The 27,731-nt window shown below is 38.0% G+C and overlaps 1 protein-coding gene across 8 annotated transcripts in view; it reads left to right on the top strand.

Moving 5' to 3' along the window:
* Positions 1-26,400, top strand: part of OVCH2 (ovochymase 2) — a 39,277-nt gene extending 12,877 nt beyond the window's left edge. The window contains exons 1-22 of one of the 8 annotated variants that reach the window (XM_013189151.3): positions 573-5,937; positions 8,030-8,129; positions 8,825-8,934; positions 9,608-9,699; positions 10,853-11,025; positions 11,212-11,307; positions 11,890-12,041; positions 12,700-12,895; positions 14,091-14,114; positions 15,490-15,580; positions 15,683-15,816; positions 16,258-16,398; positions 17,401-17,531; positions 17,928-18,021; positions 18,852-18,983; positions 19,379-19,459; positions 20,138-20,324; positions 21,798-21,870; positions 22,440-22,635; positions 23,057-23,208; positions 23,544-23,712; positions 24,139-26,400. In XM_013189151.3, the coding sequence (XP_013044605.1) occupies positions 5,869-5,937; positions 8,030-8,129; positions 8,825-8,934; positions 9,608-9,699; positions 10,853-11,025; positions 11,212-11,307; positions 11,890-12,041; positions 12,700-12,895; positions 14,091-14,114; positions 15,490-15,580; positions 15,683-15,816; positions 16,258-16,398; positions 17,401-17,531; positions 17,928-18,021; positions 18,852-18,983; positions 19,379-19,459; positions 20,138-20,324; positions 21,798-21,870; positions 22,440-22,635; positions 23,057-23,208; positions 23,544-23,712; positions 24,139-24,161 (2,616 nt within the window). In that variant the 5' untranslated portion in view covers positions 573-5,868 and the 3' untranslated portion in view covers positions 24,162-26,400. Of the gene's footprint in view, positions 1-565; positions 6,392-8,029; positions 8,130-8,824; positions 8,935-9,607; positions 9,700-10,852; positions 11,026-11,211; positions 11,308-11,889; positions 12,042-12,699; positions 12,896-14,090; positions 14,115-15,489; positions 15,581-15,682; positions 15,817-16,257; positions 16,399-17,400; positions 17,532-17,927; positions 18,128-18,851; positions 18,984-19,378; positions 19,460-20,137; positions 20,325-21,797; positions 21,871-22,439; positions 22,636-23,056; positions 23,209-23,543; positions 23,713-24,138 lie in introns of those variants that run through there. The other 7 variants (XM_013189155.3, XM_013189154.3, XM_048070004.2 and 4 more) reach the window with 7 other exon arrangements.
* Positions 26,401-27,731: the final 1,331 nt, after the last annotated feature.

The raw sequence follows: 27,731 nt of genomic DNA, 5'->3' as shown, positions 1-27,731 counted from the left end.
GGAGGGAAACAACTTTTCTATGGATACTTTCATAGCTGCATGCTTGCAGCAACTATCAGGCTGTCACACGTAGCTCAACTACACCTGTGACAGAAATGGTGTTGCTCTGCCACCTTATGGCAGAGCTGAAGCCAGAACATACCACTTCCTACTTCAGTTTCAATGGAGACTACTGTGTATGTATTAATGTGTAGAAGCTAGAGCAATAAATGAGTGCAGATGCTTCTGAAAGGGGCTGTGTTTAAATTATAAATAAACAATTTTATATTTTGTCTTATCATTGTTCTTATTAACTTTTCACATCTCTACTAAATTGCCTGTTCTGTGGGCTTGGGCTGACCTTCCTTGTACTTCCTGTATTCCTGTGTTACTGTGACAGTGTGAGATAAAAACAGAACTGTCTACTGGCTCTGTTAAAGATTTCTTCTCTGGCTTTTCTGTCTCTATTTCCCTATTTAAATGCAGGAACTGCAGTTTCTGCCATCTTTCACCAAAAAAACCCACACCCTACTGCACGCCCCCCCCCCCCCCCCCCCCCCCAAAAAAAAAAAACAGCAACAAATAAAACAACCATCCTCCTCTGATTTCAGTCTGAGAATTACCCCTAAAATTTTAAAATCTGCCTTTCTAGTTTTGGCACAAAAGGTTTTCTGGGCGTGCTTCTTCTGCCTTTCTCTTCTTCCTGGACCTCTTGGTCTAAACCAGTAGCTGCAGGCTGTTACCCTGCTCTCTGCTTCTTCCTGTGCTGACTGCATTGCATACTGGGTCCTGAAAATAAGCTATTAAGCCACAGAGACCAAGCATGGTCAAGAGCACATAGAGCATGGTTATGTGCTACTTTTCTGCAATAGTGGAAGCTGTCTCATCGACTGCTCAGGAGCAAATACATGGATTACTTTAGGATTTCTTGCTCCTGGAATTTTAAGCTACTTTGACAAATCTTTCATCTCTAATACCATACCATTTGGACTTTGTTTCACCTCTGCACTGGTAAAGCAGTGATACCCTTTCTGAAATCAGCTGCACAATGATACTGAGTTTTAGACTTAGTATGTTGGACTTAATGGAAACATGGAATGTGGTCCTTTTATGTCCTCGTGTTGATGTGATGTGAAGTACAGACATCACACTGGCAGCATATCCACACTAATGTGCTACACATTTATCTTTAGTATGCTTCTGAAAGAATATGCAAGAATTTATCTAATTACTGTTTGACTGAGATGGAGCAGTCGTGTATTTTGAGCATATTTCTTAGCACTGTAGTGCTGTAACTCCTTTTCCCAAGTGTTAAAATCAGACTTTAGAATGTGTGTTCACTATGTTCTCTGAAAATTAAGTTATTTGTTGGCTTTATTTTGGATGATGTGTCCGTCATGCATCAATTTAATCAGAGATGTGCAATTTAATGAGAGATGTTCTCCTTCTAGGCCTTGTTCTGTTTTATGTGTGCAAAACTTCAGACTGAGACAGCTGGTGGGAATGGAGGGCCTGTTTCTTCAGTGTCAACCATTTATCTCTTGTAGTTGAGATGCCTGCTGAGTGGGGAGATGCCCCGTGCCCTTTGTGCTCATAACAACTGTGGTACAAGGCCTTGTGAGCTCAGGTTCGTTGCGTTTCAGGCTTTGTTCTTCTGGATGTGAGAGGGTGCTAAGTGTAAGTTCTAGATGCCTGCAGAGGAGGAAAAAACAAACCAACCAACCAAAAAAAAAAAAAAAAACAGTAAAAACTAGTATGTTAGCTCAGCATATGGTAGTACAGTTGCATGAAACTAATGCTTTAGTGTTCCTACATTTGTTTTAGGTTTACACTGAGGAGCTTCCACTGTTCTTGGACTATGTATTTCATTAGTAACAATACTTTCCTGAGGGGATGCTATATGTCTGGGAGGTAAGCAACGAGGGTACTTCTGACTAGCACTGATTTCCTTAGTACATACGGCAGTCTTTCCTTAGCTAAAAAAGGGTAGTATTGATCTTCTCTTATGAAGCATTTTGAGATACTCTGACCAAATACTTAAGCTAAGCCAAATTTTGTTCCCTTTCTTCATTTGTCCTTTACCAATTAATCAGTTATGCCCTAGGTCTAAGGCTGGACTTTATCCAAGGAAAGCTTTGGCCTCTTTCTTAACATGTCATGCTTTTTATAGTCTGCAGTATTTTTGCATTTGTTGACATTGTTCATCTTGGTTGGTTTTGATCTTGTTTACTCTGAAGGATAAAATCATCATCAGTTAGAAGGCTTAGCTACAGAGGGAAAATGTATTTCACAGCATTATCCATTACAGATACAAGTAACTGAGTGTACATCTACGATACTCATATACTGCTGAGTTCTGAGAGCACGAATAACAGAGCTACTGTGAAAAATGGGAAAATGCTAGCAGGTGTTGTTTCTTTTGGTTTCCAGTCACTTTTGGCTAGTATAGCAACTATTCCGCTTTGCTTTGCATAATGGAAAAAAGCTTAATGCATTTTCTTTTGAAGTTGCACTTTTTCTTTGCACAGGAAACACAAATAGATTTTGATGCACATCCAGAAGTTTGAAATAAAGACTAAATGTTCCGGAGAAATAAAGTTTTGGGTCACTTCTTCTGTGGGTTTTTATTCTACCAAGTACTCTTTTGAACATTCTTGCTATTGTGAGCTTTGTTTTGTGCCTTGACAGGTCAACTTAAGAATTTAGAAGGGTGTAGCAAGTTAAAGTAAAGACACTATCAAAAGCCAACCTTTCTTGTTTTACTGCTCCCTCTGAGTCCTTGCCTTAGTTAATTAGAAGCAATAAAACATAACTAAATGTCTCTCTGTGAGGCAAGAACACTGGCCCTTTCAGTTGTGCTTAAGGCTGTAATGGGAGCTCAGTGGTAGCGGGGGAGGAAATGATGAACACAGAGTCTTAGAAAGAAGTCTTAGAAAGTAGTCTGTATCTAAGGGAATTTGATATATTGGGCTGACTAATACTTGGGAGGATGAGGAGTGGGTGTAAGCTGTGCAGGGGTGGTAGCAACTATACTGTTGGAGCTATGGAGATACAGGGTGACCGTGCCCTTTAACTTTTGTTATGCTGCTAAAAATGTATTAGGATGCTTTGTCCTTTCAGGGATCTTCATGCTCTAAGAAAAAGAACTTTTTAGTTCCCAGAGTGTGGTAGTTGAGAGTTAAATATTGCAGAATGTTCAGCTTAGATGTATTTGCTAACCAGAACCAGACAGGAGGTCGTGGCAAAGCTTAGAACAGAACCGAAAACTCTTAAGTCTGGTTTTAGGACAATATCATGTCTAAAGTCCAGTCTGGCTTCAGTTTCATGGTTGGTTTAGGTATTCTTAATTATGGAGGTTGCAATCAAAAGTGGAGGTTGCAATCAAAAAGAATGAACTGATCTGTTTAATGCATGCATTCATTCCTCCTCTTTTGTGTTGGCACAAACATTCAATTTTTGAGTAACAGCTTTAATCAAGAAGCCAATCCAGCTATAAAATCAAATCCAGCTACATTAAAAAAGAAGAGTATTCAGCTCTCCTCACAGCCTGACCAGAACTGGGGCTACCACAAGGGGAATAGTAGCAACAGGGGCTTTTTTTGGAGATTGGCACAGCTGTCTTTTTGGTAGCAGCCTGAACTTGGGTTGGTTTAAAGCAACTGTGAACCTACAAGCACAATGGAAACATACTTATCACTTGTGAAGAACTTGCCTTGTGTGTTTTTAACAGTTTGTCCTTCGTAGAGTAGCAGTCTATCATCAGCACTGTTTTTGTTAATAGATTCAGAATGGTCAGGATGGTCCTTGCTGAACACTTTTATCTCTGGCCATTTTTTATAAATATTTCTTTGCTTAATTTTCAGTCAAAATCTGGCTTCCTAAAAATGTTCTAACTGAAAAAACATGGGTATGAATCTTTCTGGAAAATGAGTTGATAGCATTATGAGCATTATTTAGCAAAATTTTAGTTTGTAGATCTTTTCAGCAATGTTTGCCAAGCTTAGCTATAATCATAAATCATAAAATAGCTGAACTAGGAGCTGCAGGATTGATGTGGGAGTGTTGAGGTGAAACTCTGTGGTTTGTAGTATGCAGGAGTTCAAACGAATTTATTGAATGATCTCTGCTGGTCTAAAAGTACACGAATCCCAGCCATGTAAATCCAAGCTGAAGGTATAATAACATGGCAGAGAAGCATGGTTCTGCTCTGAGATGAGACATAATTTGCAGAGGCAGAGGAGAAAAGATGTTTGTGAGTAGGTGAATTACTGAACGTTTTGACTCTAGGAATGGATGATTTCAAGGAGGGAACTCCTTCAGCTTTTCAATACATTGCTCTCTGAAGTAAGATGAAGGTTTTGTCTGAAAAAAGTGAACAAAATGTTAACCATTCGTGTGTGGGTTTGTGTGTGGTTTGTTTTTATGAACGTTAAAAATGAAGTGACTGGTTTTGTGCTGGTTACATGCGGTGTCTTTTATATGCATCTAAATTACTTTTACTTTGGGAAAATGTTAGGCGATAATGGAATAATGAGAGTTAAACTTGATTTTGTTGTTACATCAGACTGAAGCATGATTTGAATCAAGTAATTGGAATTACAGTAGGCTAAAATTGCTGAAAAATGAGTTTGGAAAGTTGAGATACATTTATTTCCTATTGAACCTTAATTAAAATATTTGGTTCTGTTTTCAGTTAAGAACTACTGGATTCATAAATGTAATACACAAATTATAACATTTATGAAGTTTAATATTTAAACCATATCATTTACAAAATACAGAATTGTTAATTTTATCGAACAAGTTTTCCAGTTTTCAAGCAGTGACCTTGCAAACAGTTCACATGACCGGTGAGCCTTAAAAGCACAAGCCAGTGTTTTCAAAACAAAACAAATCTCCTATTTAAATATCTCTTTTCTAGTGATCTTCTAAGAGCTTAATTACTAACCAGCATTTTCTGCTTATGTTACCATCCTCATCCTCCATCCTTCACTCCTTATCTCTTCTTCTCTTAAACTTCACGTTGTCACTGTTATTTTCCACCTTTCCTCTTGGATGGATGGAACAACATGAAACAACTTTTCTAGTCAGAATAGAATAATTTCTGAGATTTATTTATGTATTTACATTTTTCGGTCTGGTCGTGTCAGTGGTCCACTGACCTTAACTGAACAGCAGCCTGCATTCCCTCCTACCAGCCCCAACCACCCCCCCAGACCAGAAGAACCGAGCAACCATTCTGGAAGGTTCTGATAATGAATGTTATCTATATTCTTTGCCTTCTTCCAGTCTTAAACTTATTTGTACTTTTTTTGTTTAATAACCTCATAGGAAGAAGTAGCTATATACATTTCTACAGCATTAAGCTGTATCCTACGGAGAATAAAATGTTTGTAAATCAAATGTACAGCAAAAGAAGAGACAGGGCAGACCGAATGTTATTGATTCGTGCTGTTATTCTGTGGCTAGGGACTGGATCTACCTGCTAAAATGGGGATCAAATCTAGATTTCAAGCACACAGTAATTTTGGAAAACAGGTGATTTAGTGGCTTTGACTGGTCTTACTATGAAGATACAGGATGCTAACGGGATACATAGCTAGCTCTGCACTGGGATTCGGAGCACATGCGTGGATGGAGATGAAGTCTGAGATCTGACCTTTGCCTTTCTTTCAGGAACGATGCTGGCGGCGCTGCCTGCCAAAGCCACAAGTTTTAGGAGCAACAGCAGCTAGCCAGTGAGAAAAGTAGATAAAGTCATTGGTGCCTCTGTCTGTGCACACAGTATAAAGATAACGGCTTCAGAAGGAGAAAGATAAATCAGTAGTGAAAGAGGAAAACAAAGAATAGTTAGACGAGAAAGGCTGCACTCCTGTTTTGTCATCCCAGATGAAGGGCAGATTGTACAGAACATGCCATTCTGTGCTTTTTCTTTCTGACCTTTTTGGCTGCTGCACAGTAAGTGTTGCCTCACTGTCATAAATTTGAAATGAGCTGATTGTTTCTCTGTTTGCCAGTGGGCTGGATATTTCTATTTCTCATTGGTAATGTGACAGGTAATGTTTGCACAGTGTCACTTAAAAATGCTGAGATCGTTTCTTCTTTTTTTTATATCATCCTGTTGGATGGCATCATTCCAAGAGATGTCATTGTGGTGGATAACCAGAGAGCTCAAAAGTACACAGAACTGATTTTGGGGATTGGGACTTCTGTTTTGTCACAAAGGAATTAATGATAGAACGCAGCCTTCAAAGTTTTTGATTACAGCTCGTCCTGTCTGTTTGGAGCGATGTGGGTGATGCAGGTTTCAGAAGCTGCAGAATTAGGGATTGCTGCGTAACCAGTAGAAAAACTGCAATCTTAAGAAGTTCTGTATATTGATAACAGAAGAAGCAACAGTTTCCACGACAGGGTTTGTATTCAGTTGCTTGTTATGAAATTGCATAGTCAGGGTAAAGGCTTGTTTCTGTTTCCTCTGACCGGCAGAGGAGAAGAACAACAAAACCCTAGAACTGAATAAATACATAAATGATAGTTGGGATGTTTACTGGTGCAGGATTTGGGGGTAGGAGGCATTGTGAAATCCTTCGTCAAATAATAGAACACATTCAGTAGACTGGGGCTGAAGGGTTGGGTATAAGATAGTTTTCTTTGGGAGACAGAGCAGAGTCAAAAAACCTAAGTCTTCTCCATTGGGATGATAACCACAAAAAGAGAAGCTGTTTCATTACTGTTGCAAATTATTTTAAAAGCAGATATATTTTGCTTTTTCCTCTTGGCATCTTGAAATAATAGATTTTTTAATAGGTTATGTTTATGAAACTGTTCAAAATTGAAACTCGTATTAACATGCATGTATTGTTCACCTCGTATCTCTCTGTCTTCAAAGTTTAATGCATCTCCCATGTAAAAATTATGTTTCTTGTGGGATAGTTTAAGGTGGAAATATTGAATTATGTTTTACAAAGACAGGGAAAGCTGAGGATCTCAACCAGTTAAACCAAGGGAAAAAAAAAAAACAACTATCCTTTTCCCTGTCTTGTATAAATATTTATTTGTTTGAAGATATAAATATCCTTTTCCCTTTCTGGTACAAATGAAACTTATTGCTTCTGTCATCTAGAGTTAGTTCTGCTGATTCTCTCGATGTCTTTAATGTCTGTCTTGGTGCTTATATATTTCATATGGATTTATGATTGTTTGTATAATATTTTGATGGTAATTACCACTTCATTCAGTCATTTCTAAGGCAGTACCTGCTAAAACTGATGAGACACAAGTTTTAAGTGATGAATTCACAGGGTAATTTAACTTACGGTTTCTGTTTTGTGAAATCTCTTAATTGAGCTGCTAATGTGTTCTTTATTTAGGATTCAAATATTCTTCTAAGAGACTCATACTTAAATTGCTTTAAAAAAATGGAGCTTAGTCATCAAAGTGACTGGTGCTGCTGACTGCAGTAAAGCTGAAATATTTTTAAAAAGCTGAGCCCTGTCCTCCTTAATTGCTTTTAAAAATGGGATGTAAACGCCAGTCCTTTGGAAAAATGATGCTTTGACACAGGGAGCTATCTTTGTCTCATACAACACAGCATACTGTCAACAAAGTGATAATCTCTTGGTATGTTTCTGAGGTCTTTGAAACTGGCTAAATATAAAATATACAGGAAATACAAAGTATTGCCTGTTCAAGAGCTGTAGAAATTGTCAGCGCAAATAGCAACTGATATTTTATTCAGGTGTGTTCTGCGTGCAAATTAGCCTGGGTAAGTGTCAATAGAAGAGCGTGCAATGGTAACTTCTGGTTCTGTCATTTTGCTTGAAAAAAACAAGTTCTGGGGGGATTTCAGCTACTATTTTACAGCAAATACCAGTATTGAATTATAAAAGAATCATGCTCTGGTGAATTTGGAAAACTTATTTGTCCAGTTAAGTGCTCTATGTCTAGATTAATGAGTAACTTCTACTTCAATTAGTTGTTCTCCTGCGGTGTAATAGTTGGGCTTCTTTTTCTCTATAAAAACTCTTCTTGTTTTCACTTCATCACTTAGCACCCCAAGATGCACATTGCCCCTGGTAAGCTGCCGTTACTCCTGATGGGGATAGTTTGTATTACAGAGTTTCATGCTGTACCATTCGTTCTTCAGAAAGGTAGGATCAAAATTTCACATCTAACTTTAAGAGTTTTCTAAGTACTAAAGCTTTTGTTCATACGCAGTGAAAAGCAAAGGAGTTAATGCTGAAATAAAGAAGCTGCGTTAGTTTCACCCAGTGGGGTTTTAACCCTGAGAGCTTGTAGATCTAGGCACAAGGTAGCATTAGACTAACTTGTCTGGTTTTGATTGTTTGCTTTTGTCCAGATCCAAGTCTGTAACTGAAAGTTAACTTTTAATAAGTAATTCTTATGCAGCTTTTGTCAGATTCCTTGATGATTCAGAATGAATAAAATTAAATAAATGTGATTTATAACTAAGTAAATAAAATTAAATACTCTCAAATTAGCAGTAAGTTAATGAAGGTCCTGGTTTAGCATGTTACCCATGGGCTGCAAACAAAATATAGTGAGTCTTCTCTTACATTGTCTTATATCTTACAATCCAGGGCATACTTCTTTTTGGCACAATCAATGATTGCAGTTGTTCCATTTCCTTCATTAATATTTACTAATTTGTGTAATTGTACACAAATGTACATTAGTGTACAATTGTACATTTGTGTACAAAATGTACACTTTGTACATTAGTGCCTCTGTGCCAGGCCATGCCTTCCAATTTTATGCTGCTAAAAAGTAGAAAAGCATCAACCCAAAATAAATCATTCCTTCTTTTTCTCCTTCAATCCCTCAGATCCTAAGTGTGGGCAGAAAGTTCATGAGACAAATCCGTGGAGTTACCTTAACCTTTTCACTCGGATTGTTGGGGGGAGCCAGGTGAAACAAGGCTCACATCCATGGCAGGTTTGCACAAACAAATGAGGTTTTATCTTCAGAACAAAGTCCTTGCTTTCTTCATATTCATAGAAATGACAAAAGAAAACTGGTATACTTTGTGCTTATTGACACTTAATGACATATTGTTGAGCTCCACCCTGCATTTATGAAAAGCAGTGAAGCAGGCTGAGAGGACATGAATCTGTCCTGCTCTCTAAGAAACCTTTGCATATTGTTTATCATTAATTCTGAAAGAGCATCTTTAGATTAGTCTATGTAAAGATGCATGGGCGAAACTGCTCAGAAATAGGATACCCCAACACCCATAACCATTGTCAGGCATCATGGATTTGCACTTCAGAAGAGGGTACCTCATGGTGCTTGGTGATTTAAGCTTACAAACTGAATAAAGGTTATGGAATAGATGTCAAGGACTCTGCGGTGTTCCCAGTGACCTACAAAGGAAAAAAGAGCGACTAGCCAGTAGCCTTTACAGCATGCTGAATAAGTCAGTGAATTGGCATTTCTTATTATTTCTTAGATGCTTTTATCTGGGTACCAAGTCATAGACAATGAAAACAGCAAGGTTTAGCATCTCTTAGTCTCAAGGAAAGTAGGAGTACTGTGAAAGCATCTTTGCTTGAAGTGCAGCATGTACCTTAGCTATGTGAATCTGTAAAGTCTTCTTTATGTGACACAGGTTTCCTTGAAACGAAGGCAGAAGCATTTCTGTGGAGGCACCATTGTTTCTGCTCAGTGGGTGGTCACAGCAGCTCACTGTATCTTAGACAGGTATGGATGTGATATTTCAGGAACAGGTTGCAGGTGCAGAAAAACATTGATTATGAAAGTGTGTGTGCTGTAGCATATTTCTTTGGAGATTACTTCCAGGTACTGCTCTTTCATGTGTAACCAATATTTTCCATGTTTTAACAAGAAGGGAGGAAAAAAAACCACCTTTGAACGTTTCAAAACTAAGAATAAAATAGCCTTACAAAGTGAGATGAAGACTGATTTTGGAAGAGTAGGTAAAAATCTAATATAGATATAACCTAATTATAATTATCAGGTGATTGCAATATTTTTTTTCACAGGTAGCATCTAGCACCATAGGTGCAATTAAATGGTGAATGGACACAGTACTGATTTCTTGCATGCTGATGACATTAATGACATTCAGCCTTAGTTGAAAAACAAAAACAAAACACAAGGTTTCAGTCCTGATTCTGTTGTGGCTTCACAGAGATTCTGAGATTCTACATTCTAATTCCCTGACAGTTAATACTGAATCTTTGTACTAACGGATCACTTAGAATTTTACATTTGATCTGTATCAGAAATAGTATATGACCACATCTTGGTTAAATTAGCCAATAATAACTGGAGAGTTTTTATTAATTACAGAAGGACGGGCAGTACCTGAATCAGCATAAAGCCTCCTGACACAAAAGTAATTCATCAAGTTGGTGAATAAATCTGAAGCAGAATAGCAAGTTCATCATGATTGTTTTTTTGTTTGTTTCCTTGCTGCACATTTTGATTTGGTACTAGGAACCCCGAAGCAGGATTCACTACGTTTTAAGACATAAACAGAGAATGCTAGAAAAGTGGTATTATTTTTTTTTGTACTTCTCTATACTCGAATTTTCCATCCTCTGAAAATGCAGTGTGATCAAACATTTTTAAACACAAGAATAGGAGCTGGGTCTTTAGCGAACCTCTTAAACACAATCAGGAGTGTAGCAAAATGTATTTCTCTCGGTTGTTTTATCTCTCAATTTCTACTGTAGGGCATGCATATTGACTGTAGATCTTAAATGCTTTAAAATCTGAAGATGAAAGGTATTAAGTATCAGTAGTAATAACTTCTCTGTTTATAAACAACTACATTTTTACTTTCGTTTTGAAGATTCTATAGTTGAATTTTTATTTTGCTCTTCTGCAGGAACGTACTTGAGTATTTGAATGTCACTGCAGGAGAGCATGATTTGAGGATCAGGGAGAATGGAGAGCAGACACTCCCCGTTAAATATGTCATTAAGCATCCAAACTTTGACCCCAGAAGGCCGATGAACTACGACGTTGCACTTCTGAAGCTAGATGGAGCCTTCAACTTCAGTAAGACCATAGTTAAATATGGGAAATGTGAAGAAGAAAAAGCAAGGATAAATTGTCAAATGCCTGATTAATATTTCAGACACCACAAAAATAATTAGTTTTAAAGAACTAGATGAAAAATAAAGTACTTTTTTGTTGTTACTTTTTCAAATATTTATCCAGAAACTTCATGTCCATGTGTGGCAGGTTCGTCAGTTTTGCCAGCATGTCTTCCTGATCCAGGTGAAAAGTTTGAAGCAGGATATGTCTGTACTACTTGCGGCTGGGGACGTTTAAATGAGAGTAAGTCACTGGAATTGTTCTTAGACTTTCTAGTTTCATTGACATTGGCTGTGTCAGTCTTTGCTTCCTTTGTTCATCCTTCTCTTGCCAATGGGCAAGGACTTGTATAGCAACTTTGTATCTGTGTAGCAGGTAGTTATTTTCAGATGAGCAAACATTCTCTTACCATATTGTTTGGTTTCAGATATTTACTTGAAAATTATGTCTGTCCCAACATGCAGTGTTAGCTTATTTCTGAAGCTAAGAGCTTCTTTACATAGGCTATAGACAGCCCAGAAGAAATGATAAACTGGTCATAAGAATTGTAATCTCAAAATGGGATCTTTGCTAGCTTTTATGTCTACCTGTGAATTACCTCAAGATGGATCACTAGAGTACACAGACCCGTATTTCATGTTGGAGACACTTTGAAGTTTATTCAAGTAAAATTGCTTATGTATGCAAAACTGGATGTTTATCAAAACATGCTTGTAAACATAAAATGGCCCAGAGCAAGTTTCCAATGTGTTTTTCTTTGTGTATTAGCAGTGACATTAAGTTCATCTCTCAGCATTTCTTATGAACATTTTTTTTTTGTTTCAGATGGAGTACTCCCTCAAGTTTTATATGAAGTCAATCTACCAATTCTGAATAGGAAGGAATGTTCAAGAGCTTTGTCATCTTTAAAGAAACCCATCCAAGGTGACACTATAATGTGTGCTGGATTTCCAGATGGAGGAAAAGATGCCTGTCAGGTCAGCTGAACAGAGGGCCTTGTCTACTTACAAGTATTTCTCTGAAGCTCAAGGCTCTGTGCACCTAAGTGAATAAATACACTGCACATTGTGATATTTGGGGTATATTTATTTTGATGTGTGAATTCTTGGAAAAGTTCTGTATGGAGGAATGCAATTAATTACATGACTCTATTTTAATTATTGTGCGAATTGCATGATAAGTGTCTGACAGCAATTTCACAGTGTATCCCAGTGCAGTAATGCATAGAGCTTTCTAACTTTAGAAAACTTGATAAACATTGATTAGTGAATGCTACTAACATAGTATGGAGGAAGTTAGAAAGTTTTGCCTTGGAAAGAAGTGAGATAAAATTGATTGTTGCTTGTCATGTAAAATTAAAAAAAAAAAAAAGAAAAGAAAAGCAAAGCTCTCATGCTGAAACACAGCAGATGTGCACTTCAGAGTGAATTAATCTCTCCCCCTCTTCAAAATCCTGACTAAATATGATGTCTTTTTTTCTTTTTTTGCTTTTTTTTTTTGAAATGACTATTCTGTTTTGTGGCAGGTTTATTACTGTGATTAAAAAAAAAGGCAACTCAATAAACTCTTAGAGGCTTGCTCAGTGGTTGGTATGCATGCACTTTTGTAAGCTGTGGGTTCTGGGGGTTCTTACAGGGAGACTCAGGGGGCCCTCTTTTGTGCCGACGTAAGCACGGTGCCTGGATTCTCGCTGGTGTGATCTCCTGGGGGATGGGATGTGCTCGTGGCTGGATAGGTAATGACAAGAAGAAATATTACGAAAGAGGATCACCAGGAATATTCACAGACCTCAGTGCGGTGCTTTCCTGGATTCAAGAAAATATGAGTGCTGGTATTAAGTCTCCACAGTAATTTCTCTCTCACTTGTGACAACTCTTCTGTCTCATAACAACATTTCATTTATCTTTTTCAAGATACAGTACTAATATTATCCCATTATTCCTGTCAAAGTATTACAGCTTTTCACAATGCCTTTAAGTAGATGGTACTGATTGGTAATTGCCAAAACCAAATTGAGATTATTGTAAACGATTGTTTCTCTTCCACTTTGTCTTCTAACTGGGTGATATTTGTATTTATTTATTTATTATTACTTATTTGTATATTACCTTTAAGGATGGTCTTTTTATCCAGCTAGCCAGTTAACCTGGTATTTTTGGTTTTAAGTGGAAATTTAACCAGTTGAAAGTGTCTGAAATTCCATATGCACCTCTTTGAAGTTGCTTATCGTTTTCCTCAGCTAAAATGTATTTATTGGGCATTTGACTATATGGGCAAAAGTCGTGGTCTCAGAAGCATTTCTGCTTACTCTGCCCGAAAGGCTACATGTCCTCTGTACAGCAGAGCAGCATGAAAATTATCAATCACTTCCAAAGTCATGCAGCTGGAGATATAGATAACATTATGTCTAGGTGTTAACTTCACTCAGAGCATTAAGAGTCTGAATTAATATTTTCTTCCATTTTGAGCTATGTTCTTTAAAAGATAAAGGAGATTGTATTAAAATGTATGTGGAGAATTGGAAAACTGAGGAGGTGTGTTTTGAGAGGTTTTGTTAGTCAATGGTTTAAAAAAAATGGTGAGAAAAAATAACAATTTCCTAGCTTCACTTGCCACTCTTTTACACTGTTGGACTGGTGCAAAGAATCTGGACTGTAACTGCTGTCAGGTTCAGTGTCTCTGTGTCCCTGATGTGATGGAAGCAGTTGGATTCTGCTATCCTTCCCTGAAATGTATCATATCTACTCAACCCATAAGTACAGAGACAGTGCTGCTCAGATTGGTTAATTCTAGCAGTGGTTGCTCTAGAATTGTTTATTCTGAAATTAGCATTGCCTGAGCTTGCAATTTTGTTTTAGTTCCAAGCCTAGTTTACTGTAGGTGCTATGTCCCCAGGAAGCATTCAAATTTGCGTCAGTGCTAGCTGTATAAACTTACTATTTCACACTGTTAAAAATAGAGTGTATGTTGTGAATACAAAACTACAGTAATATATTCTTTTTTTCACCCCCTTCCTCCCTTATTAGACCTGAAAATGAAAAGTTCTACACGTGAGTACAGTATTTTTTCAGAATCTTTTATCTATGTTAGAGCATAACCAGCCTTCTCCCTGAATAGTCTGATAGATAATCCGTGAAAGAAGAAACCTATTTGTAGCGTGACTCATCAATGCACTTTAAAAAGCATAAATGCATACTTTCAAAATACACTTTTTTCTTCTGGCTCAGTTAAAAAAAAAAAAACAAACAACTTATGTAGGATACTACTTAAGTGCTGGTGACTTCAAAAAGGAATTTCCCTTAAGACAGCTACGTCTGAAAAGTAATATTTTTATTGAAATGTAAATAGGATTAATGGGAAAAATATAGAACAAAGCCTCAAGCAATGCAAGAAATCCAGTTAGTGAGGTTGATTCTGTATAACAATATAGATTCTAAACAGGAAGCATGAGATACATTGATAGTACTTCTGAGCAGTTTATGATGAATCTACTTGTCCGATGTCCATTTCTGTGAATGAAATGTAAAAAAAAAATCAAAACCAAAAATAACTAAAACCAGCATATATGAATATAATTTGTTTTACAATTGAAGTTTTATTTTGATTCTGTCATGTTTATGTTCTTTTTGGGCGCAGTTCAACTAGATACAACTTCACATAAGGATAATAGTAACTCCTGTGAACTAGATCTTAGAATTTCAGTTTTTACTATCTAGAAATTTCTCAGATGACAAATAAGCTTAGGCATGCAGTCAGTTTGCAATAGGCTTGTTTAGACCAATGAGCATTGGGTGTCTAAGTGCTGTCTGTGTCTTTCTGAAAATTTTTACTGGTCTTCCTAGGACAATTTAGGAAAGATAATCTTTAAAGTACATGACTCATTATTTTTTTTCCTGTAAATTGTTGATAAATGTCTTACTAGCTTACCTTGGCAAGGAGAAAGAAAGGCAAGAGGAGGCAATTTTTGTAAGTAGTTGTAGTTTCTAGCAGTAGCTATCTCAACAGAAAAGCTTTTGCTTCTTCCAATACCATGTTGTACTGTTACAGAAGTATCCTGCTGTAATATAGCTAAGAACATTATTATAAATGGACAGCAATGAATGTCTTGTGATATGTATTTTTTGTCCCTGAAAAATACTTTTACCAAAATCTTAATTTAGCAAATGGTTTATTCAAGGTAAAAAGCAAGCACTGCCATTTTTACAGTAAAATATGATAGGGCTCTGGCAGTGCTTGGTTTTTGCCTCCAAATTCTGTGCTTTAAAAATGGCTTGCTGTAATTTTAAATAAAAGAGAGAAGACAGGAAAGACCCAACAACATTCTGCCATCAGTAACAAGGTACTGCTGAGCAGTCTTGAGTCTCACAATATTCTCAGATGATTGCAAATGTATTCTTCCTATTTTGTTTTTACTCTGCAATGCAGCATTTTGTGGTGTTCAAGATGGCAAACTCCCAAACAGTGAAGGAGAATTACATTTTCCTGGAAGTCTCAAACAGTTCTATCAAAACCACCAGTGAGTAGACAATACAGAAACCTTGTCCGGAAACTCTTCCTGGTACCTGTGTGGTTGTTTTTCGTTGTAGTTTTGTCAACAGGAACAAATCTATCATTTCAGATTGTGTGTATGGACTCTACTTGTACCGGAAGGAAATTATATATTCCTTCGTTTTTCCCACTTTGATATAGAGCCAGAAACATTTTGTGACTATGATTCTTTATCAGTCTATTCAAAAGACAACAGACTTATTGGTGAGTTGCTGTCCCCTTGTTCTTTGAAATAATCTGTTAGCATATCCTTTCATTCTAAAGGCAATTAAACCTAGAGAGGACATTGCAGTTGATGATGTTTTACTTGTGTTTTCATAATGAACACATTGTGACATGTGATCTAAACTAAACGATGAGAGGTTGTGAGAGGAAAAGAATGGAAGAATACCTGTTAGGGAGCTGTGTCAGCATGTGAATTGATGGTGTCAAGGATTTTCAATTTTTAATATTTTAATTCTATTTTTAATATTTTTATTTTCTTTTATTTGGGCTAATGGATTAATAGTGAATAGAGGGGATTGGATAGGCAATTTGCTTTTCATCTATAGTTTTTTATAGCCAGGTACAAAAAATGGTACATCAAAGTTTTCTCAAGTGACTAAAGACTTTGAACTGTGATTACTCTCTGATATCTTGTTTCAGGGAAATTCTGTGGAGGAGATCTTCCATTACCTATTTTAATTGGCTCCAATAGTATAAGGCTGAAATTTGTTTCTGACAGCAAGGATTATGGAACTGGTTTTTCCATGACGTACAAAGCTCTTACACCAGATATACTTCCTAGTAAGTCTAAGTCTACTAATATACCTGTCTGTGCTCTTGGGTGATGGCCTGAAAAAATAAACTGGAGGAGAACATAAATCAGAGGGAGTTCCTTTGACTTTTTCTAAGAGGATGGTGTAGTGAACGAGGTAAGTGTGCTTAGATAGCTGTGTGACGTTGTGGAAAAACTGGGACGTCAGAAAGAGAGAGGATAGATGCTGTTAAGAAAAGCCCTCATGTTACTTTGCCTCTTCTCCATCCACTTCATGTAAGATTTCATTTCCTTCCCTACTTCCAGAATATTCTAAAACTTAGTAAAATTAGTTTAAAATGAGGCAAATTTCCAGATGAAAGGTGCTTTGCTAGTTCCAAGCATGCTTTCCTGTAGGGGCCCTGAGGGAGGCAGCTAAAGCTTACGTATATGTAGTGAAAAATTGCTTTCAGGTTTGCTGTGTAGAGCAGTTTACCATTGCTAGGGAAGGAGGTGCAAGGGTCATCTACTGAGTCTAGACAATTCCATTAAAGACAGACACCTGTTTCTGTTTCTACAGTTTTTCCAACCAGTTTCTTTCCTTTGTGTAGTGTAAGGGCACCTTTGTGGAGTGTATAGGGAGAAATCCCTTCTGAGGGGCCTTGCCACTGCATAGCAAGGATTGGGAAGACACATCCAATGGTTGTGTTTTATATCTCCACTTTCATTTCTAAAGCTAGCAAATGTTCTTCTGACATGCCTGTGTCCCTCTCTCCCCACAGAGAGCAGTGCACACAAGCACATCAGTCTGCAGTGCACTGCCTATAGCAAAGGGGGAGTGCTATTGTCATGGTTGAATCTGTTCCACCTGGGAACAGATGAAAAATTTTCTCTGCATGTTTTTCATGCAGAAAAATTTAGCTTGCTGCTCTTTTTCTGTTTTCTTTCTCAATTGTGTGAAAGCACCATGAGAGGTTTTCCGAATTTTATTTTTATTTTTTTGCAAATGATTTAAGACGTGCCTCCATTTTTGTTTTTCTCTGGATTTCCAGATTCTGGCTGTGAGTCCATAGCTGTCCTTTTTGAAGAAGGAGTGTTACAAAGTATGCACTATCCAGAACAGTACAGTAATCTGGCAGACTGTCAATGGATTATTTGTGCGCCAGAGGACCATGTAATCAAGGTATAATATGAGTGCTTCTTGAGTCTACAGAATGGAAGTGGGTAGCATTTAGTTGACACGGAAATGTGCAGCTAAGGACAAACAAGATCTAGCAACATAAGCTTGAATAATGCTGCTGGATACAGTTAAGAGAAATTGCTTTCCATCCCAAAAGCCAGAAAGGTTTTGATTTCTCCTTTAGGTTAATAGTAAAATAGGATTTTCTGGTTTATCATGTGTCATTTTATTTTGACACATTTTTCTATCAAATTTAATATGACGTGTCACTTGTGAGAGGTCTGAATGCCACAGAAACCAGACCCTAAAAGAATCTTTGAGACTATTAAAGACATTATTGTAGATAATTGAATTTTAGTTTGTGAATTTAACAAGATTTTTTTTTTTTTTAACGTAAAGCTTACATACAAATCTTTTGAAGTAGAAGAGAGTGAAGATTGCTCTTACGATGCTGTGACTGTGTATGAAGATGTGGGAAAAGAGGAGGAAATTGGTTTGGCTTTTGATTTTCAACATATTTTGGGGATGAACTATTAGTCCTATGAATCTCAGTAGCCCTGTTTTACATCATAAAATCAAGTTCAACATTAGAATCTCAGGTGATGTTGTAGGTACCAGTATGAGTACCTTGAAAATACTTACATGTATTGGTTCTTCTGTTCCACTTGTTGAGGCAAAGACATCTAATAACTGTTTGCTGTATTTAAGTTCTATATGGAATGCAATCTGAATTCATGTAAATGAAGAGAAGAATTTAAGACAATAATTTGTTTTTATAGTAATTATGTTGGTCAGATCAGGAAGAGAAAGCAACCCACAGATTTCAGAGTCCAATTTTTCTTCACTCCAGATGTGCATTCATGTTATTCTTACCACCCTGCTGGAGATTCCCCTGGCTTATATCAAAAGAAAGGAAGACCTGTGCCAATCAAATCTTTTCAACACTAATTGATGCTGTTGCTTAGATTAGCACTGGCAGATATTTCAGCACTACTGAAACAGCAATAAGGAAACCAATTTTCCAGTGTGTTCTATATGTAATGGCAACCTAAGAGCATGAGTGCCGCAATAGTATCTTGCGCAACAATGCGTGATTCTCCTTGTTCTTATGAGATAATTACTGAACAGACTGACAGGAATAATAGAATTGTCCTTCAGCCTCAGTCTGGTTATCTATTTCTCTCTTGTGTATAGTTCTTTTTTATTTATTTATTTATTTTTTAACCTTCCTACGTAGCAACTGGAATGCACAGACTGTTGAAAGAGATAAGGATGAAAAACTACCTTCTAATCTGCTGTGAACCTTTGCTTTCTGATCTTTAGCTAAGTCTTGTGGATTTGACCTACCAGCACCTGTTTTAAGCTCCTCTGCTCTGATGCTTGTTGTCTTTCACTCTGATGAAACAGAGACCTTTGAAGGATTCAAAGCTACAATCTCTTTTGTACATGTAACAGGTAATAGAAGTAACTTGGGAGACTGCCTCATTGGGGCAGCACAAAGGGCTCTGTGCTGAATCTGGATATTCAGAATGATTTTGTTCTAGGAGATTTCACATAATACATAGTTTCAGTGAAAAATATTATGAACCTATTGAGACATTGAACAAAGGACTTAATGAGCAGGTAAAGAGAAACAATGGATCTCCCCCAAACCTCAGGGTTTTGTTTTGTGTAAAAGTATTTTGGTACATTTTGAATGGTACTTTAGTACCATGTGAAGATGTAATACAGCCCCTGCTGTAGAAATCTATTCCTTCTACAGAAATGATAATAGGGAAATAAAAATAATTTAGAAATAAAAGTATCATTCAAGACAACCCACTAACACATTTGCTATTCTCATTTGCTAGATTTAGATACTTTGAATTCAACTAGTGAAGAAGTTTTTGAAGATACGGATACGACTGTAGAAGAAATACAGATTACAATAGGTATGTCAACCTGAGGTATGTTTTCTTCATGGGAATGTGGAGTACCTCTAGGACTTAAATGGTGTTTTCTCCAAATATTTAATGGCTGCAGTCTGAGGTGTCCAAGGATTTTTCATTAAGATGTGTTGAGGAAATAAAAAGGTGAATAGTAACCTTTCTATGTTTTAGCTTTTGAATAATAGAAGGTATTTTTTGCTTGTTTCCTTCATTTTCTTAAGTCACTTAGAGCAATACACTGACATTTTTACAGCCTGTCAGTCAGTTTTACACCCTGCTTCTTGGAAAATAATTGCAAAGTGTACAAGGTTTTTGAAACTAATAACCAGAGTTCTAGAACTTCCTTTTTCTTTTTTTTTAACCTCTAGCAGTTTATGGAGAATGGAATGTGTCCATATTCGTTGTAGGTCTGAGGCTAAAATCTTTGAAGTGGCATAGGATCTGAGAATCCTCTCATAAGCAGTTGCTTTCACCTTGGTGAAGCTAAGTTTTTTGCAAAGATCATCTCCTCATGGTATCTCTAAACATGCAGATGATTTGTCATGAGAAAATTTGAAAGATGTAGCAAAAATGGTGTTGGGAGGGGAGCCTGAGAAGTTGAGGGGTAGCTCTTAAATAGGCTGCTCTTTACCAATCTTAACTTCTAAATACTTCTTGAGACATTTGTCTTTTCTGTTTCAGATGATATTTGTGGAGTGCCTTCAAATCAGCCCAGGTTCATTTTCAGTAGGATAATTGGAGGTGAAGAAGCAGTACCATACTCATGGCCTTGGCAGGTCAGCATACAAATTTCAAATGAGCATATCTGTGGAGGAGCTGTCCTTGCCAAAGAATGGGTTGTCACAGCTGCTCATTGCTTTAATTCTAAGTAAGTACACTGGGATGAACCCTCTACTGTGAATGTCTGCAATTGCACAGTGCATCTCTGCAGTGTGGTGGTCCTGCCAAGGGAGGCTGGCATGGTTTTGGTTACTACCTACTTGCAACTCAGTCAGGATTCTTTTTCTCTACACACATGTATTAGTGTTACATGGCTACTTAGGAAGCAGCCTCATTCTGTAGGCTTGGTTTTCTTTCAGATCAGTTTACAGAAGAGATGACAAGATATTGTCATCTTGTCATCCATCACCTATTCTCAGGCAGTTTCTCTCTGGGTCATTTGCAGAGCATGATTTCCTCTAGGTAGAATCAACGTATCAAAAAGTTTTAGAATTGCTACATTTATATAAACTATAAGAGGATGTAAAGGAAGATTTTGTGCACAGAGTTGGTGCCATTCCCTTATTAGGAAGCTATTGATCTGTTAAATAGGATTACATGGATGCCTTTCTGGTTTTATTGACAGAAGCCAAAAGGGCAGTCTGTGAGACTTTCAGACTCTTTAAAATACTTTATAAAATGTACTTTAATTATTCATCTCATAGGCTGAACTACCTGGCTGTTTTCCAATTTCAAATGAATCACAAGTAGATTAATTTAAACTTCACATACCTTTGGTCTTGGGTCATTAAAATATTTTATAAAAATCCTCCCAAGATTGCTGATAATTAGATATTCTGGACCAATCTTTAAATAAAGTAGTAATTACTTGAAAATGAGAGGAAGCTTTCAAAAGCCAAGAATGAAAAAGATGCTTAGACATGTATATTTTCTATTGGACTCTGAAATGAAAATGCTGTTTTGAATTTTGGACTTTGGCTTTTAAGTTTCTAAATATTAGTTTGCAAGATTTTATGTCTGGAGCATTGTTGTACTGTGTTGAAAGTACTGCTCTAAGAGCCACAATAAGGAGGATTTTTCTGTCACACATTGCCATCACATCAGAATTTGTGTACATGGCTTAATGTGATTTTATCAGGGAGTTATGACAGGTTTTCAAGGAGTTGAGAGGATTTGGTTAAGATAACAGAGGATGAAATGAAATGTATCTGTTACGTTTCTTCATATCATCTGATGAGTAGTTATGATTTGTTACCCGTTTTTTCATTAAGATAGGGACCAGCGCCATCCCTGGATGGTATTGACCATGCAGGCCTTCAGTCCTGCAGCAGACACTCTTAGTCTTTATAAAACTTATCTTTCTGTTAGTTCACTACGTGTTTGAGATATGCCATGGCCTCATCATGAGATTGTTTCATGCTCCCTTGAAGTCAATGGGAAGATTTCCATAGATTTGTATGGTAGTGTGGTCCTCAGGTGGTCAGGTGGTGTTGGTCCAGGAATATGTAGGGCACTAGTATTTGTTTTGGGTGGGGGAGGCTATAAGATTCTCAAGTTTTATGAATGCTGTTATACCAGCCTGAGAACATGCTTATCTTCTTTTTTTTTTTTTTTTTGGCAGGGAACTGTACAGAGACCTATGGATGGTGGTCACAGGACTTCATGATCTTACAGAGCAAGAAGGATACAGACAGGTACTATAAATTCTGCTTAATAACAAAAAGCATATCAACCTTACAAAATATATTTTTAGTGTAAATGCATCTTTCAAGTTGTTCATGATGCAGCAATCTAACAGCCTGAATGCTGGTTTTAATCTGCATTTGTACAATATTTTTTATGTGACTGCCAGAGAACTTGCATCAACATAGACCTGTGCGTTCACCATTAATAAAGTGTAAAGCTCAGTATCCTGGAGGATATCTGAATGAGGAGTGTATTGTTTCTAAATTTTGGTAATAGTTGGCTCGGTAATAGTTCCCAGAAATAATGAGGACACAGCTTTCCACTTTGCTCAGACTGGACAAATGTTTTTCCAAGACCCTTTTCCTATATTTGGTGAATGAAGTTTCCTGCACATTTCCTGATCCATGTCCAAGAAGCATAACCTTGACTTCTTAATATAAGAAAACCAGTAACTTCAGCAGCTGCTTTTAAATATTTCTTCCTCCTCAGACATTGTGCAAATGTCCTGAAGATTTATAAAACCAAAGACTCAAATTCTCAAGTCACTCAGCAAATGTCAATGTCCTTGCTTTCCTAGAAAAGATCAGTGAAGCAGTGTATTATACATCCAAGCTTTAACAAAACCACGATGGACTCAGATATTGCTTTACTGCGACTGGCCGAGCCCTTAGAATTCAACCACTATGTGCGGCCAGTGTGTCTCCCTGCGAAGGAAGAAGTGGTTCATCCCTCCAGGGTGTGCGTTGCCACAGGATGGGGAGCACATGAAGAAGGTATGTAGTCTTTGCCCTTTTGAGGGCTGATCAGGCTGTGGCTGTCTCTTATGGTTTGTTCTGTGTTGTAATGTTAATTCTATCTATGCTTGGGTTCCTGGAGAACTGATTTGTTAAGAAGTTTTTGCTTGTGTAAACTCAGCTAGATGTGCACGGATCTGAGTAGGAGTAAAGCAATCAGATAATACAGATTTAGACTATTTGAAAAAGAGAAGAGTAAAGCTGCTTTCTGGAAGCCTTAAATAAGCAGGCTGTATAAAGCACTAGAGATATATACTGTGGACAACAGTCCTGCTCTGGAGGAAGAAAAAGCCGAAGGGACCCAGAGATATTTCTCATTCTTTGTGATGTCAGGTGAGGCAGGCAATGTATCATTAATTAAAACCTCTGCTGGTTTCTAAATTTTTTTTTTTTATTCAAGACAGAGAAAAGAGTAAAAAACTGCATCAGGTGGAAGTCCCTATCCTGGTGCTTGACACATGTCAGACCTATTACATAAATCTGCCCAGTAAAGTGACTCAGAGGATGATCTGCGCTGGATTCCCTCTGGAAGGAGGCAAGGACTCATGTGCAGTAAGTTGCACACATCACCTTTGCTTTCTAATACTTGGGGCATGGCCAGATGGGTTCTGAAAAGACGGGAGTGTTGAAACCTCCCTAGGAGCTGTTTTCTTGCAAACCGGCTGTAGGTGATTTACAGTGAAACACACCTTAACAGTAGGATTTTAATTACTCATATTGTATAAAAAGGTACATCCCTTGACGAAAGGTTATTTCTCTCACTGCCCTTAAAAACAGAGACACCCAAACACACGAGCAGCCTTGAACCTATTGTGTAGCTGAAGTTATCTTTTAAAAACGTAAGGAGTGCTTTTGGATTGTAACAAGATTCCTTTGTCCTTGTGCAGGGTGATTCTGGTGGCCCATTAGTTTGTCCTTCAGAAGATGAGTCAGGATTTTATACCCTTCATGGAATCACTAGCTGGGGCTTGGGCTGCGGAAGGAAGAACTACCCAGGAGTATACACAAATGTCGCTGTTTTTGTGGACTGGATCAAGCAGAGTGTTAATACTAGTGGTATGTATGAATGCAAGCAAGCAAAAACTGATTAAATGAATCCTTTTGCTGTTGCTAGTGGCTCTTTTTGAGGCCTTTTCCAGGGTGCCATTTTTGTACTTGGGTGTCTAGCACTTTCTGAGATCTAGGCTGTTTAAAATACAACTAGCTGAGTGCCCAGAAGCTGGTGAATCTAAATCAATAGTCAATTCTGAAAATCTTACTACTTCAGGATGTATTGTTATTCCTCTCTTTACTGTATTTCCCCTCCTGATGAACAGTGCTTTTTATTATTGTTGCTTTGCTGCCTCATTTCTAAGGGTTGGAGGAGGTAGGGTGGTGCGAAATGACATGTGATGACAGCTGAGTCCACTTCGAGGAGTTTACTGACAGACTTTGATGGTCTTTGCAAAGTTTACCTGGTGTTTTTTTTTTTCTTTCTTGTAGATGTTCCCATGTTCATGGTGTAGCTGTCAAAAGAGGAGTTCTGATGGACTACATTGTAAAACACTTCCAAAGTGCAAATGTCATTGAAAGCAACATTTGGTGAAGCATATTAGATTGTGATTGGTGAACAGATTACAAAGTAGCTGATACTTAGCTTGATTCTTGTACTGCTTATTTATCTAAGAGAGACTTTGACCATACCTGTATGTTCTTGGGAAATACAAAAGTTACTCACATGCTTCTGGCACTGTCAGTCTGTATTAGAAGGAACAATAGGGAAAATGAGTCACCATATACTGGATGTCAATCATGTCCTTGAATGTAGCACTGGAGAGAACAAAAATGAAGATGAAATAAGCACTTATGTAAAACAACTGAAGGAGTAGTCAGTTATCTTTCTATTAAGGTCAACGAGAGTGTTACTTCTGGCTCTGAAAGGACCTAGGCAGTGGCAGTAGTAGTGCATCTGTGAGGAGCAGAAGAACATTGTCTAGTGATTAGTGATGTGAGTCAATCAAATTGCTGTGAAAATGGCATTTTAATATGCCCAAGTGAAGGTCCCTATAGGCCTGATCTGACCAATTTGAGTGCTAAAATACTCTTTTCAGCTGAAAAACCTGGCCAGTCATACCAGTAATAAAGGTACCTGCTGCTCGAGCAAGGAAGCTGAATTACAGTGTAAAATACTATTTTTTTCTGGTTCTTACCTATTATTTTTACTTTTTAAAAGCAACGTTTTTTTAAAGAAGTCATGCAGTTTTGAGGAGTTAGAATGTGCTTACTCTATCAATTGCCCATTGTTGTAACAATTTTTCTACATGTAACTGCATCAAAAGAACTTCTGTGCTTGTAGAAAGCTGCTACCAAATGCAGAGAAGGCATAACCATCTCCAAAATAACTCAGGCTTTTAAGATATAGGGTAGGATCAGCAATGAGCCAGGATGGCTTGCATGACCACCACCTTCTGGTCTGCCTTCACAGTGGAATTGTCCATTAGTGTGAAGCCCTATGTATTAGCTCATGTATTCTGCAAGATTTTCAAGGCTTGTTAAGATTAAAATTCCTCTGAAAGATATTTTCTAGACATTACATGAGTTGTTATGGATGTAGGGAATTCTACAAAGTCAGGGCTGCGCTGGGTGGAAATGCTGATCTCAACTATCCACAACTTTTCAATAATCTCTACAACCTGGGATGCTGGAGGTATGCTTTTCATACTTAATCAGAGGTTTCCCTTGCATCAGCCATGCACTCACTTTAATTCCATGGTTGCAATATTTTTTTAGTGATTGAGAGAAAAGAGAATCTGGGTCATTAGCTTAAGTTTTCACTATACTTTTGTGAAGTCTGTATTTAACTGGACTGTTTGACATCAGTTATGTAAAGTATATTATTTTAGGTCGGTTCATCTTGGTTAGCAATGGAAATATAGACTGAGGTCTAAATGAAGTCTTGATGACTTGTCCAATATTTGTAGTGTGGTGTTGCTATGCCTGCAGGGAATACAAAAATGGCTGAGATTCCAATTACTTGTATTCAGGACTTCAGTAATGGTCATCAGAGTTAACAGATGTGCTCACAAAGCATTAGATATCGGATTGTCTTTGGAATCAAACCACTTGCTGGTTGCAAACTCTGTTGCAATTTTCTGGATTGAAGAAAAGTTGATGTTTTGATTAAAAAGTAACATCAGCTTTTCAAGCTGTTGGGCATTTCATATATTCATTAAGTTTTGAAAACAGCAACTAGTATTTGCTATTTTAACAAATTGCTTGTTGTTCAAATAGAAATGTTTGAAAACTCTGGTGTTCTAGGCCAACCACCTTTGGCACCATGCAATAACTGGCAAATGTCCCAATTAATCTATCCATATAATCAAAGAGGTACTGTGTAATCCACATGCTTCTAAGTGAGCACATCTGCTTGTAAATAGCGATTTGTTTAATGCCCAAGTGGCTGCTTGCACAAAAAGATGTGATGACAAGCTCCAATTAGATTTGCAAACTGTGTGGGGAAAGAGAGAAAGTGCAGAGTCCTGCTGTGTGTGGGGTTGCATAGAAGCTCCCAAAGGGAGTTCAGGTCCACCCAAAGGCTTCCGTTGGGAGCACTTTTTGATGGGAGAAAATGGCTATGTATGTTTTTGTAAGGGTCATAATTAGGGTTAGGTTTAGGGATACGTTTAGGGTTTTTTGTTACAATAATGCGCTCCTAATTGGCAGGACTCCTGTCATTGCAATCGCAAATAAAAGAGCTTCACCGAAGATCCTGTCTGAAGGAAATTATTGAAATTTTTCTCACAATTTTTGGCTCATTCGGGATCTTATCGCCTACATAAGAGTTCTTGCCACCACAGACAGGAAGGTGCACCCCGCTGATTTCAGCAGTCCTGTCGGGGGTTGTGGGTTGTCTAGGTATGGCTGCAAAAGGACTGAGACAGTTAATCTGAAGACAAGCTCTGCGAAGCACCGGGGGGAAGGGAGGCCAGCACTGACATATGACAGACACAGCCCAGACGAGATACAGGCACAGGGATTACTGCTGATAACCCAGACTGCGAAGTCCGTGCACAGACCGAGGTAAGGCAAACTTTGCCATATATTGCCTTGGGGTGGGTTTGGGGAGACTCTTGTGTGGAGTGTGAATGAGATGCACTTTTAGTGTGAAGCGAGTGTGGAGTCCCGATATGTGGTTCCGTAGTCCCGCGAGGGGCACGGCCAGATACGGACGAAGCGAAAGATAGATGAGCGAAAGAGAGTCTCGGGGGTTTGGGCCCTTAGGTGTAAGGGTACCCCGAGCACGGTGAAGTTAGGTGCTTGGCAGTACACTCCACCTCTGTCCTAATCCTAGGTGAAGGCAAGTGGTAAACTGTGGGTGGTAAAGTCCACAGCAGCACGTCAGGAAGAGATGGGGATTAAGGGTTCAAAGAGTCAGCAGGGTGGGGGTGGAGACCCCGGGATCGCTAGGGAGAAACTGGTGACGTTCGTGTTTTTTAGGGTCCTAATTAGGGTTATGTTTAGTGTTAGGGTTAGAGTTATGTTTAGGGTTGTTTGGAAAGAGAGAAAGCGCAGAGTCCTGTTGTGTGTGGGGTTGTATAAACGCTCCCAAAGGTAGTTCAGGTCCACCCAAAGATTTCCATTGGAAGCACTTTTTGATGGGAGAAACTGGCGACGCACATGTTTTTAGGGTCCTAATTAGGGGTAGGCTTAGTGTTAGGGTTAGGGTTATGTTTAGGGTTGTTTAGAAAGAGAGAAAGCTCAGAGTCCTGTTGTGTGTGGGGTTGCGTAAAGGCTCCCCAAGGGAGGTCAGGTCCACTGAAAGGCTTCTGTTGCGAGCACTTTTTGATGGGGGAAACTGGCAATGTATGTGTTTGTTGGGGTCCTAATTAGGATTAGGTTTAGTATTACGTTTAAGGTTGTTTGGAAAGAGAAAACGTAGAGTGCTGTTGTGTGTCGGGTTGCATGAAGGCTACCAAAGGTAGTTCAGGTCCACCCAAAGGTTTCCATTGGGAGCACTTTTTGATGGGAGAAACTGGCGACACACGTTTTTTTTAGGGTCCTAATCAGGGTTAGGCTTAGTATTTCATTTAGGGTTA

Source organism: Anser cygnoides, chromosome 5 (genome assembly GCF_040182565.1).
Source record: "Anser cygnoides isolate HZ-2024a breed goose chromosome 5, Taihu_goose_T2T_genome, whole genome shotgun sequence".
NCBI classification, from domain to species: domain Eukaryota; kingdom Metazoa; phylum Chordata; class Aves; order Anseriformes; family Anatidae; genus Anser; species Anser cygnoides.
The sequence above is the reverse complement of the archived record's forward strand: the minus strand, read 5'-3'. Positions and strand labels throughout refer to the sequence as shown.